This window comes from Thalassophryne amazonica, chromosome 2 (genome assembly GCF_902500255.1).
Source record: "Thalassophryne amazonica chromosome 2, fThaAma1.1, whole genome shotgun sequence".
Taxonomy (NCBI): domain Eukaryota; kingdom Metazoa; phylum Chordata; class Actinopteri; order Batrachoidiformes; family Batrachoididae; genus Thalassophryne; species Thalassophryne amazonica.
In genome coordinates, this window is record NC_047104.1 from 131,922,781 (window position 1) to 131,937,606 (window position 14,826).

At 42.5% G+C, this 14,826-nt stretch overlaps 2 protein-coding genes across 3 annotated transcripts in view; one reads left to right on the forward strand and one right to left on the reverse strand.

Annotated features, from left to right (window-relative positions):
• iqgap1 (IQ motif containing GTPase activating protein 1) overlaps nt 1-2,129 on the reverse strand; it is a 149,492-nt gene extending 147,363 nt beyond the window's left edge. The window contains exon 1 of the mRNA XM_034193452.1: nt 2,084-2,129. Within this exon, the coding sequence (XP_034049343.1) occupies nt 2,084-2,129 (46 nt within the window). The remainder of the gene's footprint in view (nt 1-2,083) is intronic.
• Nucleotides 2,074-13,315, forward strand: cartl (cocaine- and amphetamine-regulated transcript-like). 2 transcript variants are annotated; one of them, XM_034193459.1, is made up of 4 exons: nt 2,074-2,459; nt 10,205-10,425; nt 12,299-12,376; nt 12,996-13,315. In XM_034193459.1, the coding sequence occupies exons 2-4, from the start codon at nt 10,300-10,302 to the stop codon at nt 13,101-13,103; spliced, it is 312 nt and encodes a 103-aa protein (XP_034049350.1). In that variant the 5' UTR covers nt 2,074-2,459; nt 10,205-10,299; the 3' UTR covers nt 13,104-13,315. The 2 variants fall into 2 exon arrangements, with proteins under 2 accessions (XP_034049350.1, XP_034049356.1); XM_034193465.1 differs by lacking the exon at nt 2,074-2,459 and having other exon boundaries at nt 10,099-10,425.
• The last annotated feature ends 1,511 nt before the right edge of the window (nt 13,316-14,826 follow it).

Consider the following 14,826-nt stretch of genomic DNA (forward strand, 5'->3'; position numbering starts at 1 on the left):
ACTTTCCGTTTTCGCAGCGTTCATCCTTGACCCAAAATGCATACGCATGCCAAATGGCAAATGTCAGCTCTCCGGTTTCTCAATGACTGAAGCCATACTCGCGCATACACACACGTAGAGGCCACTTGGCCATTATAATATAGATGATTCACTGATATAACCCTAACCCTCCCCTTCCTCCTCAAAAAAAATGTATTTAACAAAAACAAAGTATCTGTGAGTGTGAGTATGGGTGAATGTAAGGCATTATTGCAAAGCACCGAGCTTCTGATATAGACAGTAACGCGTTATATAAATGCAGTGCATTTATCTTTTTAAGTTTTGAATTTCAAGGAGCAGGTTAAAAAAAATCACTAACTTGATAAGCAAAAAAGGAGTTACTGAAGTGTGATCTTTTAACGTCACATTGGAATAAAACATACTCAAATTCCCAATGTTGTATTACTATACACACAGAAATCCTAATATAACAACACGGTGGATTAATGGTTAGACAGCAAGAAGGTCATGGGATCCTTTTCCTTACCGCTGTCCCATGTGTGCTTGCTCTGGGGATTTACAAGGTTACACTTTGTGTGAAGCGCCTTGAGGCAACTTTTTGTGATTTGGTGCTATATAAATGAAAATAAATTGAAATTGGGATTGATCCCCATCTGTGGTGTTTCTGTGTGAAGTTTGCATGTTGTCCCCGTGTTTACATGGTTCCCTCTGGGTGCTCCGGCTTCCTCCCACATCCAAAGACATGCAGGTTAGATGGACTGGAAACTTTAAATTGTTCGTAGGTGTGTGTGCAGGTGTGAATGTGTTTGTTTCTATGTGGCCCTGTGACAGACTGGCGTCCTGTCCAGGGTGTAGCCTCACACCCTATGACTGCTGGGATAAGCTCCGCCCCCCCCCCTCAACCTTATTTGGAGTAAGCAGTTGAAGATAGGCAAGTGAGGGATGCTGCTAATATTAACACAATTTTGGCCATCTGTGACATATCAGCACCCCCCTCACAATTTCACATAAAAAAACCTACCTTTGCACTTGACAATTTAGCTCCAAGTATTTAGTTTGTTCTTTCAAATATACTTAAAGGAAAAATCATGTGCAAATCTGCTGAAAGATTCCCAATCAGGTCAATCTGACAGGTCAGAGGGACAAGTCAAACTACACACAACAAATACGCAGCTATCTTTATGGTAGGTTTCTTTTGTGCATCCAGTTCTTGAAACAGATTTCGAGAAACCTAGAATTTGGGTGGGGTTTTAAACGGCAGATCTTTGAAGGTGCGATTTGGCAGAACTGTGCAGCCCCAATCTGGCAACACACAGCGAGTTTAGCGACTAATTCACTCGCAGTGGGCTCTCAGTGAAAACGCAACTTCGAAATAAGTTAAGAAACGTTTTGGTCCAATTTAAGAGACATAGGGGAAATATGCGTTTATGTTTCGACGATGGTTATTTGTTTATGACAAATTCAGACACCTGGTTCCGTATCTAAAAGTCTCAGATCTCACACTTATTATTTTATTTTTTTTGCTTCTTACGAAGACGGTCAAAATTAAAATCAGTTTAAAACATTTGTCGCTGTTTTTGCAGAAACTAAAATGTAAAGTTTTCACGAATGGAGCTGCGTGTAGCTTAAACACTTATTAATTCATTATTATTTTACTGAGCTCAAGGAGATGTGAGCCATTAAATCAACTACAGAATTTTAGCACAATAGCTGAAGTAACCAAACGCTAAAAAAAAAAAAAAAAAAAAAATTACAGAAAACACACATACACCCTGTTTCAACAGTCGGGAGACGTAAACCAGAAAAGTCACGTAATCACGGAACATCTGCAACGGAGGCCTCTGACACGAGTTATTATAAAAACGCGGAAGTCATATTTACAATATGTGGCGTTATCAAGGAAAACAATCCTTTAAGTGCCTTCGAGTAGTTTGTACACTTAAATGCGTGTTTTTTTTTCTCTTAAGTTTCGCTGGGTTTGTTTGTTTTTGGTTTAGATTTGCTGCACTAGCAGCAGCCGCCGCCGTGGGTGAGGCTGTCGCCGCCTGCCTGGCACGTCAAGGTGAGCAAAGTGAAGACTTACAGCCATATCTCGGCCGCGGCCCGTCTGCCTCTTCTGAAGTTGACATCCTGTCTTCAGTAAAAAGTTTCCAAACAGTCCGGATACGCTGGCTGCCTGCTGTCCTGAGCACAAACACTTCAAGAAGGTGGGGTAGAGAAAAAGCGGGAAGGACCGTGCGGTCCTCTTCTTCCTCCTGTGCACGGGACTGATTTCAGACTTTTTTTTTTTCCTCTCTCTCGTCTTCTGCAAACCTCTGTGACGTCACTGGGTGTGTTCTTAATTCTAAACTACGCGTTTCAGGAAACAGCGCAGCAGCCTCCTGACAAACTGCGCACACAGCCCCCTCTGCTGCCCATTACGGGTAGCACAAATGGAGCCGTTTTCAAAGTAAAACTGGGCAAAAGTTTTAGGAACTCCAGAATTCTTCTATCATATATTATAAAATTATACATATATAAAAATAGAGGTGAAGAAAACGTGTGTGAACTGAAAAAAATGGATCTGAAAGGGAATTCATTTAATAATTTTCCCTGTCTTATGTTCAGCATTTGCAACCTCATTTCATGCTTATCATAAGTTTCCCTGATAAATGATGAACAAGCAGCAGTGTCCTAAATGACCACCAGGACAGGACCCAATCAGCAACAAGTCTTCATAAATCGTACGCAAACAAAAGGCCCACTTTGGACTGCCTGACTGAGCTATGTCCCATTCTTCTTTTTGTTGTTGTTGTTTTTTTAACTAACATGTTATCTAATCCCAATCCTGTGGAGCATTCCTGTCCAGAAGAATGTTTTTGTCCAGTAGACAAAATTTATATATACAGTCTATAGTTTTACCTGTAACTTTGATCCTGTTCCGCATCACTTATCTGTGATCCTGATCTCTTTTTATCATGCCCCTCCCCTCCCTTTAACACTGATGCTGGACTTTGATCCTGATGGCTCAACTTTGATCCTGATTGCTAACCTTTGATTTTGCTAAAAATCTAGATCCACTTCTTCATTCAGATCTCTATATCCAAATTTAATAAGTTATTTCTTGGTCTCCATAGTAAAAATCAAACAATGTTAACATCCAGTTGGTGACAGCCAAAAGCATTAAAAAATAAATAAAATAAAAACAAGAGGGTGTGAGATGGGGGGGGGGGGGGGGACGGCGACTTACACTGAATGTAAAAACTGCTTTTGTCGATTGGTCTCCTTAACTGAGCTCATTTTTATAATTTTAATTAGAAACATAAAATTGTGCTATTTGGACACATTCTGCATGTGCAACCACTGCACATGTTTAAATCATTAAAATCCAACAGACTTTGTTTGTTTTTTCAGTGTTCCTGTTTGACAGGAGTCTCTCAGTGAGGATGGGGAAAGTTTCTGACTCCTGGACCACCAGCACTGGTCCCCCCCACCCCAAGGCTTTGTTCTTTCTGCTCTGTTCTTCTCCCTGTTTACCAACAGCTGCACCTCCAGTCACCAGTCCCTCAAGCTCCCAAAGCTCACGGATGACACCGCCCACATTGGAGCCATCTCTGACAGGGATTAGTCTGCCTACAGGTGAGCGCTCAACTATCTGGCAACCTGGTGCACACTGAACAACCTGGAGCCCAACACTCTAGAACCAGTGGAGATGGGTGATGACTTCAGGAAGAGTGCAGCTCCACCCGCCTCATCACACTGTGAAGTTGTTCCACTTCCTGAGGACCATCATCATCCAGGTTTTTCCTCACTGTCATTTTCCACTTGCTCTTGGGTGAACATTGGGTTTCTGTAAATCATATAATACATGCTAGACCTTGAGGTGATTGATTTTGAAGCACCTTGAGGAAACCTTGTTGTGATTTGGCACTGAAAGTGAATTGAGGTGATGTCTTCTGTGGTTTGGCTCCATAAAATATATTTGATGTATTTTTACAGTTATTATGCATGTAAAGTAATCCCACAATGAAGTGTCTGGAGAACCATGCCCTCATTATTTTTGAATAGCCCCCCCCCCCCACACACACATACACACACACACACACAAACATAGTGTTTTCACACTATGTTTTTGGCATGTATAAGAAAATTCAACGGCATGGGTGTGTTTGTTTGATTTTTGCTTGAAAATTTGCTTTTCAACAATAGAGACTAACACTGTACTAAGGTACTAGTGCCTGACCTATAAAGGTACTCCATCTCCAACAAACCTGAACAACCTCACTACCTTTGTGTACACATGTCAAAAGGGGTGGAGCATATGTAATTTTAGTAATATGATACATATCGGCAGCATGGTAGCTTAGTGGTCAAGCACTGTTGCCTCACAGCAAGAAGGTCATGGGATCACTTCCCACCTGGGGCCTTTGTGTGGAGTTTGTATGTTCTCCCCATGTTTGTATGGGTTCCCTCTCTCATTCAACGACACGTGCGTTAGATAAATTGGTGATTCTAAGTTGACCGTAGGTGTGGCTGTTTGTTTATTTGTGCCCCTGGGATGGACTGGCGGCCTGTCCAGGACGTACCCCACATTTCAGCCAATGACAGCTGGGATAGGCTCCAGCTCCTCAATTACCCTTAACTGGACTATGAGTGTATAGAAAACAAATCACTGGTACTCTGAAATGTCCTAGTTTTATTGCTACAATACTGCAATGAGTGAAATTGATGGAAAAAAAATTCTGTTTACTTAATTTTTGCTTTTAAATTGACTAATAAAAACATTAAGGAGCAGTTTGAATTGAAGGTGTTTTTTTTTTTTCTTAATGCATGGAAGAGCTGACATGCAGGTTTGGTGAATTGGAAACATTTTGACCATAGCTGTGCGTGTGAATGTGTTTGTCTCTCTATGTGTTGCCCTGCAATAGACTGGCATCATGTCCAGGTTGCATGGATGGATGGCATACAAAATGGATGGATGGCACATAAGAAATCAAAAGGTTTTAGGTGCCTTGAAATTACATTTTGCCAACAAATCCCAACTTTGGAAAAGCTTAGGCACGTATATCCTGTAAAACTGAGAGAATGAGTCAACAAATTAATGAGCCAGTCCCCTCCAGTTTCTTGACACAGTAACTTAAAAAAAGAAAACACTTGTACATCTGCAAATTCAAAGGCTATAGAATGAGCACAAATTGATTAAAATTTGGTGAAGTTTTATGCACCAAATCAATCTGAAAAGCAACTGTTTTACTAAGTATGTAATATCACATAGACCTGTGCCACCTGCTAAACACTACCACATGCTGGATCTGGCACATAGTGTTATCATCACATGCATGATGAAAATTTAGAGCAAGTATGGTTTTGAAGTTATATGTAGAATGAAATGAGCTTTGTTGTAAGTTTCTTTCATTTCCAAAGCTGCCACCAAGGTCACTGCTGTTTGGGATTACAACTGTTTATCTCATCTCCACCTTGAATGAAGCTCTCATTCCTACTGCACATCTCATCGCTGCCACACTATTCTTGTACATATCCTGCACTACCCTCACACATTTCTCTGTGACTCCAGTCTTCCTCCTACAATACCACAACTCTTCTCTTGGCACCCTGTCATAAACTTTCTCTCGATCCACAAATACACAATGCAACTCCTTCTGGCCTTCTCCATACTTCTTCATCGGCACTCTCAGAGTAAACATTGCATCTGTAGAGCTCTTTCTCGGCATGAAATGTTTTCTAAGCCTAGCTTCTGCTCCTCTTTCCCATAACTTCAGCTCCTCTTTCCCATAACTTCATCCAGTGGCTGATCAGCTTCACGCCTCTGTAGTTGCTGCCGCTCTGCACATCACCCTTGTTCTTAAAAATAGGAACCAGCACACTTGTTCTCCACTCAGACATCCTCTCACTTTCCAAGATTTTAGTAAACAGTCTGGTTAGAAACTCCACTGCCATCTCTCTGAAACATTTCCATGCCTCCACTAGAATGTCATGTGGACTGACTGCCTAAACACTCTTCATAGCTGTTCTCACTTCATCCTTACTAATGCTGATTTACTCTCTCTGCATCATCCAGGCTTTACTCTGTCTCATTTTCTTCATTCATCCACTCCTCAAAATATCCTCTCCATTTTCACAACACACTCTCCTCCCTTGTTAACATGTTAATCATCTGCATCCTTTATCACTCTAACCTGCTGTACGTTCTTTCTAGCTTGGCCCTTTTGTCTGGCCAATCTGTACAAGTCCTTTTCTGCTACCTTACAATTCAACTTCTTGTACAGCTCGCTATTGTCATGCGTAGACAATGGGTTGACACCCCAGTGCAGAGAAAAGATGGATTGGCGTAAGAAACAGTTTTATTTGCCAGAGCCAGAGGCGGAGCAGAGGTCGGTACATGGGAAAGCAATCAGTAACGAACAACAGTGTCCAATAAATAGCAGTCTCCGTCATTTATTGGAAATTTCTTCAACTTCTTCAGGGTTGTCTGGGTGTATTGGTGGCTTTCCTCTCTAATCACCTTCTTATACCATCACTCAGTTTTTGAGAAAACTGTACTCCACATAGATTGACCATGGAGTACACCATACTGTGTGTATTTCTTCATAATTCATGTAAATAAAGTCAAAGACATAATCAGTGTCTTGATAATGTTCATGTATCCATCCCCTGTCTCATCTGAAGAAAACTGGATGTTAAAGTGATGGTTTACATGTGCTATACTAAAGGGGGCACTTACTTATTCACTATCATTTTGGCTTTTAGATTTTTTTTTAATTCATGATGTAGAGATTACTTTTCACTGAGTTTAAAGGGCAGAATTTGAGAAATTTTAGTATACAAAGCCTTTTTTGTTTTGTTTTTTGATGTCCTAAAAATTTTTGAACATGTAAAAGCTCAAGGGGACAAACACTTTTTCATACTACTGTATGCCTTTTCCTTAGACCATGCCACTTCTCTTCACCTTGCACCTTACATCTCCTTGTACCCCTGTCTATGTTCTTCATCTGTCCCAATTCTTTCTTGCCAACCTGTTTCTCCTTATGCTTTCCTGAACATCTTTGTTCTACCACCAAGACTCCTTGTGTGCCTCTCTCACTAACTTTCTGAATTTCACACGTTTTCTCCTTCAGTTTTCACCATCTGATCCTCTGTTGTGCTCTCACTCTCTTCCTCTTCTTCACCTCTAAGGTCATCCTACAAACCATCATCCTATGCTGTCTGGGTACACTCTCTCCTGCCACCATCTTACAGTCTCCAATTTGTTTTAGGTTACATCTCCTATGAAGAATGTAGCCCATCTGTGTGTGCCTTCCTCCACTCATATGTCACCTTGTGCTCCTCCCTTTTCTTAAAGTAGGTGTTCACCACAGCTGTTTCTATCCTTTTTGTAAAATGTACTTTCATCTGGACTTTGACATTCCTGACATTGATACCACATCTACCTATTATTTCCTCATCACCTTCGTTCCCTTCTCCAACATGCCAATTGAAGTCTGCTCCAGTCACCACTCTTTCATGCCTGGGTACACTCTCCACTACCTCATCTAACTCTCACTCCAGAAATCTTTCTCCTTTATCTCTTTATGCACTGACAACCCAACTGGGCTGGCACTGAAGATATTCATCACCCCTTCAGTTTCCAACTTCACACTCATCACCCTGTTAGACACTCACTAAACCTCCAACACACGCTTTAAAAATGACCCCAACACCATTTCTCTTCCTATCCACACCATGATGCAACAACTTGAATCAACATCTGATGGTCCTGACCTTATTTCCCTTACACTTTTACTGCAGAACACAGTATATCTACCTTTCTCCTCTCCATCATGTAAGCCAGCTCTCTCCCTTTACCAGTCATACTGCCAACATTGAATGTCTCGACTCTCACTTCCACCCTTCTAGTTTTCCTCCTCTCCCTGTGTTGCTGGACATGTTCTCTTCTTCTTTTTCTCCCAGTAGTAGCCCAGTTTCCACTGGTACCATGTTGGGTACAACCCAGTCTCATGCCATTTCATCCAGTGGCGGTCATTGTTAACCTGGGCCTTGACCAGTCTGGTATGGAAATTTGATTTGTAATTTTCATATATGACCTACTGCACTGAGGTATGGGGAAATACATATAAAACTAATACTAATCCAATATTTTTGTTGCAAAAGAAAGCTGTAAGAATTATCTGTTTCAAATCACATTGCGAGCCAATGAATCCATTGTTTGCTTGTTTACACATTCTAAAATTCTGGGACTTGGTTGATTACATTACAATACAAAAAAAATATGTATAAAGTTTAAAATAATCTGCTGCCACAACATGTCCAGGATCTGTTTAAACTAAGGGACTCCCATTATAATTTGAGAGGAATTTTATTTTTTGAGAAATCAAGAATCCGAACTACTGCAAAAAGTCATTGTGTTTCTGTTAAAGGTGTTAATATCTGGAACAACTGTCCTGACCAGCCCAGTCTCATTTTTTTTTCGTGCTCCCGTGATGAAACGAGTCAAATTTTCGTGAGACCAGGTTGTCCTGACAATATTAAAGTCCTTGGTACTTTAGTTGTTGGGAAGGTGTCGTAGCACGGACCCACAACAGGGGGCGCAAATGAACGGACAATGAATAAGCCAAAAAGGTAATTTAATGTTGTGATAATACACAACGAAACGTACTGTAATCTGCACAGTCAATTTAACACCAGGTGACGTGTGGACAGGCTCGAAGATAGAAGACCCCCGACGAGAGAGAAGCTGCGTCCCACACGGCTTCCACCACCAACGGTCTGAAGAACACCGGAGCCGCCAAGTCCCGAGTCCCCAGGTGGCCTCTGTCTTCGGCTGTCGACCCTGGTACTGCTGGCAGAAAGCAGAAATATGATGAGTGAGTGTGAGTCCGCACACTCAGTAAATCCACAGTTAACGAGGGAGGAAGCGCCTCCACCTCCAAGCACACACTCGTGCAGCTCCTGTTTGAGCACTTATCTGGGTGGGAGGTGTTGCGAAGCCGTCGCTGAACACCTCAAACGCCACCTCCACAGACGAGTCTCACCGACAGGAAAACGGCTGCAAAGAAGAGTTTAGACAGATACACAGACAGTCGTGAGTTCACAGAGAAATTACCTTGGTAATGGTAGTCGATTTCTCGGCGGGGAAGTGGAGTTGCAGTCCGGCTTTTATGGTGGTGATGATGAACGAGTGACAGCTGGTGCAGAGGATGAGTGACAGCTGTCACTTCTTCTGGGTCTGGCGCCCTCTCGTGCTTGGAGCCCGCACTCCAAGCAGGGCGCCCTCTGGTGGTGGTGGGCCAGCAGTACCTCCTCTTCAGCGGCCCACACAACATTAGTAGGCTTTAAAAAAACATTACAAGAATAACAAAATTGCTTGCTATAGTTGAAGACTTAGGTCTATTGATTTGTTATTACTTTTGGGTTTGTGCGCTGTGTGCCAGTGTTTGTCTGGTTGTATTTTGTAAATTTGAGTTAATTGACTAACTTTGCATGTTTTTTTTTTTTGTTTTGTTTTGTTTTTTTTTGGTATTCTCATCATGTGTGTGTGTATGCATGTATATATAGCTATGTATGTGTGTATATATATATATATATATATATATATATATATATGTGTGTGTGTGTGTGTGTGTGTGTATGTTATTGTGTTGATATGTATTTATGAAATTGTGTTTATCTGTCCATGTGTGTATATGTGTGCATGTGTGTATAAAAAAAATCACAATGTCATTATAGGGTATTGTGTGTAGAATTTTGAGTGAAAAAATGGATTTCATCCATTTTGGAATAAGACTGTAACATAAAATGTGAAAAAGAGCAGTGCTGTGAATACTTTCTGGATGCACCGTCGTGGTTCCTTTTTTCATTGTATTTGCCTGACAGTATCTGTGAGCAGATAATCAGCTTAGATGTGTAAATAAAACATTTAGCTCTCTGGATCCATTCATGTATTTGTCTCATGGCATCGTGCACGCAACCTTTCTGTCAGTTTAACACAGTTCAGTGAATTGTGGTTGGAAGGAAACATGATATAAAACTTTGGGAGTAAATTAAAACTGATAAGTGTGAAGCTTTTTTTCAATTAAAAACATAAGGGCAAAAACAGACTTGTCTAAAACTCATTACTTTCACTATATTTCCACTTCCTGAGTTTGTGCGCTGTTCAGCTGACAGACAAAGTGACTTCACTCTTATCGGAGCTGATATAATGTAGGAGCTCGTCCATCACAGGCTGGACTGTGCTGATGGTCGTCGGGCGGAGCTCTGAGGTCATATAAGAGAGGAGGAGCGAGGACGCGGTCCGTCAGCACCATGGACAGCGCCGGGGTGCTGCGTGGACTGCTGTGCGCCAGCCTGCTGTGCGTCCTGTGCCACGGACAAACCTCCACGCAAGACTCCGCGGAAGACAGACTGGACCCAGCCGCGGACCAAGACCTGGTTAGTGCCGCACATGAATCTGAATCCTGACGTCGAGGGTAGCTGGGAGACAGCACGCAGGACAGAGTCACCTTACTGACCTCCAGATGGAGGCAAAACGTGCGCATTTTCTTTCCTATTAATCCATTTACTTTTACGTCACTGCAACCTGATAGGTAATTTTGCACGGTTATTAACAATATCCAAACAGTCACATCTTTTAGAAAATCTGTTTTGGTTTCAAAAACGCTTTGTTGAAAGTCAGTCAAAAGATTTTCGTCATAAAGTGGAAGCTGGAGGGGAGGGGGGCGTCAGTTTGAGGTTTAATGAAAAGACACTCACAATCACTTAAATCTTCATTAATGATTTACATATTACATAATCCTTCAAGTTTATTTATTAACCCAAAATCACAGAAAGTAACAGTGGGCTTTAACATTGTTCAAACATAAGCCATGTGTGTACTGCACTTAGATTTTAATACTGTGGATCCCAGCATGCCCCCCCCCCCCCCCGACAAACACACACAGGGGCGCACCAAAAAAATCGCAGGGTGTGTTGTGAGGTTTTGTCTGCTGTGAGGTTGTCAAAATTAGAAGTCCTCCTGTGATATAAAGTCATAATAAGTAACTGACTGGATAATCAAAAGTACTGAAGCAAGATCGTTGTTTCTGGTTGGATGAGCCAAAAAGAAAAGAAGGAAAACTATAATGAATAGTTATATAGTCATTTAAAAAAAGAAACAAGAAAATGGGAATGAATCATCTCCAACCATTCTTGAATACAAATGGGGGGGTGTCTTCAAGGTGAAAAGTTTGGAAGTACTGCTTTAGATGAAGAAATACTGAGTATATTTAGGGTGTTGAATTTTTTTTTTCTTTCAGTAATTTAATGGCTAATTGTTACTTTTGACTGCTAAACTTGTTTTTAGGTGGGAATGATAATAATAATAATAATAATAATAAAGGTGAATAAAAAGTCTGCGGGTCACAGAGCTTTCTCTTATCATGCCCCTGTTCTGTTGAATGATCTCCCTGCGTCAATAAAACAGTCAGATTCTGTAGAGACTTTCAAGTCCAGATTTAAGAAGTACTTATTTTCCATTTTGTATGGCTAGCATACTGGTGTAGTATGTTTCTATGCTTTTTACTGTTTTAATTCATTTTATTAGGAAACGGTGCATGCCGCTGCCTCAATTTGATTTAAATTCTGGGTCTTTTAGTGAAGCTTCGGGCTAGTGGCCAGTGATCACCTTAGTATTTCTTTTGTTTTCTTGTTGCTTAATGCTGACAAATTACACTGTATTTGCCTTTCTGATGCTTGATTCTGCTTTTTTTCTTTTCTCTCTGTTTGAGGTGCGGCTCCATCCAGAGATGGGTGTGGTGTCTGTTCCAGAAACTGTCCTGTGCATCGGCAACATTTCCTGTATGTTCGTTTAGTGAATTGTTTTGTAATTTGTGTCTGCAGCACAGCACAAGCAGAGGGTCACCCCTTTGAGTCTGGTCTGCTTGAGGTTTCTTCCTCAGAGGGAGTTTTTTCTTACCACTGTTGCTCTTGGGGTTTTGTAAGGTTAGACCTTACTTGTGTGAAGCAACTTGAGGCAACCTTGTTGTGATTTGGCGCTATATAAATGAAAATAAATTAAATCAGTTAAAAAAGGACATCCAGCATTAAACTTGTGTCAACCTCCATCAGATTTGTTCTGGTAACTAGGGGTTGCTGAAAGCCCCCCTCCTTCTGCCCTCCAAAAAAAAAAAAAAAAAAAAAAAAGATGGGGGGATCACTGTGTGAAGGTAATTCTAAACGTGAGACCAGAATCTTCATCCCCCCCCCCAACAGATCTGATGACTAACAGCTCTGATGAATCTTATTTTATTTTTTTCTTGCTGATCAGATGGATGCTCTGGAGGCTCTGTTGGGCAGGACGCGCAGTCGGATTTCCATGACAGAGAAAAGAGGCAGCATCCCAGTGGTAATACCATATTTATTCTACAAACACATGTACAAAACACTCTCACAGCATGTAAACAGTTTAATGACTGTATAAGCAGTTTGCTTTATTCTTGTTAAAATGGAGCGATATGCATCTTGGTGATTACATGACTGTTGTCAGTTGTTGCATTCTGTGTGTCATCTCACTGCTGACAAAGTCAAAGAACTCTGCCGATAATTAAAAGATAACAGGAAATACCAACAACAGTGTTTCTCTGAGTGCAATTACGAACTAATCAAGATTGTGGCCTGACTCTAATTAGCTTAAAAAAAACTGGAGAAAAGCAATCACTGGGAAATTAAACTGGACTATCCCGAAGCCCAAATGGAGCCAGTCTAATTAACACAATTCACTGACTTCACAGAAAAATGTTGGTGTGATTACTGCTTTCATTTAATTTTCAATTAAATAAACCAAAAAATGAAAATGAAAGCAATTATTCAAATGAAATGAATTTACCCCAAAACTCTGCAATCTCTGTGGAAAATTGTAAAAAAAAAAAACCCCAAAATGCTTCCAAACTGGAAAAGATACTGCCAGACTGGGATACTGAACACATTTTATTTAAAATAATTATTATCACCTCCTCTCTCCTCAGTGTGGGATGGGTGACAGATGTGCCATGAAGTTCGGGCCCCGCATTGGAAAGTTGTGCGACTGTGGCAGACGGGCCAACTGCAACTCATATCTGCTCAAATGCATCTAAACTACTGAGGATTTTTTCCTTCTGATGAAGCTTCACGCCTGCAGGATCTTCAGCAGGCTGCACAGCATCCATCAGCCAGACAAGACACCACCAGTTAGTCTGTGAAAGCATCACGCTTGGACTTCATATTGCTGACAGCACTGGCTTTGCACCGTAGAACATGAATGTTTCCCTGCACAGCAAACATCCATTATATCAGTTCTTTATATTATTGTCATGTGAGGTTCCTTCTTGTTATCATTAGCACTACAAGCTATAAATGGAACAACACTTTGACTTGTGGATCTGTATAATAATATGAATAAATCTGTGTGGCAATGTGCTGTGGAGCAGTGAGTTATTAACTATAACTGTGTGCAATTGGAACGTTTGGGCAGCTGATCTTGAAGAGTGCATTGGCAAAAAATAATAGATGGCACTAATTAAAGAGAAAAGGCACACTCTCTCTCTCTGCCTGTCTCTCTCTCTCTCCCTGCCTGTCTCTCTCCCTCTGCCTGCCTCTCCCTCTCTGCCTGTCTCTCTCCCTCTCTGCCTGCATCTCCCTCTCTGCCTGTCTCTCTCTCTCTCTGCCTGTCTCTCTCCCTCTCTGCCTGTCTCTCTCTCTCTCTGCCTGTCTCTCTCCCTCTCTGCCTGTCTCTCTCTCTCTCTGCCTGCATCTCTCCCTCTCTGCCTGTCTCTCTCTCTCTGCCTGTCTCTCTCCCTCTCTGCCTGTCTCTCTCCCTCTCTGCCTGCCTCTCTCTCTCTCTGCCTGTCTCTCTCCCTCTCTGCCTGTCTCTCTCCCTCTCTGCCTGCATCTCCCTCTCTGCCTGTCTCTCTCCCTCTCTGCCTGTCTCTCTCCCTCTCTGCCTGCATCTCCCTCTCTGCCTGTCTCTCTCCCTCTCTGCCTGTCTCTCTCTGTCTCTCTCCCTCTCTGCCTCTCCCTCTCTGCCTGTATCTCCCTCTCTTTGCCTGTCTCTCTCCCTCTCTGCCTCTCCCTCTCTGCCTGTATCTCCCTCTCTTTGCCTGTCTCTCTCCCTCTCTGCCTCTCCCTCTCTGCCTGTATCTCCCTCTCTCTGCCTGTCTCTCTCCCTCTCTGCCTGTATCTCCCTCTCTGCCTGTATCTCCCTCTCTCTGCCTGTCTCTCTCCCTCTCTGCCTCTCTCTCCCTCTCTGCCTGTATCTCCCTCTCTCTCTCCCTCTCTGCCTGCCTCTCTCTCTCTGCCTGCCTCTCTCTCTCTGCCTGTCTCTCTCCCTCTGTCTCTCTCCCTCTCTCTCTGCCTGTATCTCTCTCTCTGCCTGTCTCTCTCCCTCTCTGCCTGTATCTCCCTCTCTCTGCCTGTCTCTCTCCCTCTGTCTCTCTCCCTCTCTCTCTCTGCCTGTATCTCTCTCTCTGCCTGTCTCTCTCCCTCTCTGCCTGTATCTCCCTCTCTTTGCCTGTCTCTCTCCCTCTCTCCCTGTCTCTCCCTCTCTGCCTCTCTCTCTTTCTGCCTGTCTCTCTCCCTCTATGCCTCTATCTCCCTCTCTTTGCCTGTCTCTCTCCCTCTCTCCCTGTCTCTCCCTCTCTGCCTCTCTCTCTTTCTGCCTGTCTCTCTCCCTCTATGCCTCTCTCTCTGCCTGTCTCTCTCCCTCTCTGCCTGCCTCTCTCTGCCTGTCTCTCTCCCTGTTTCTCTCTCTCTCTGCTTGTCTCCCTATTTGTCTGTCTCTCACTCGCTTTCTCTCTCCCTCCATCTCTCTCTCTCTTTTTC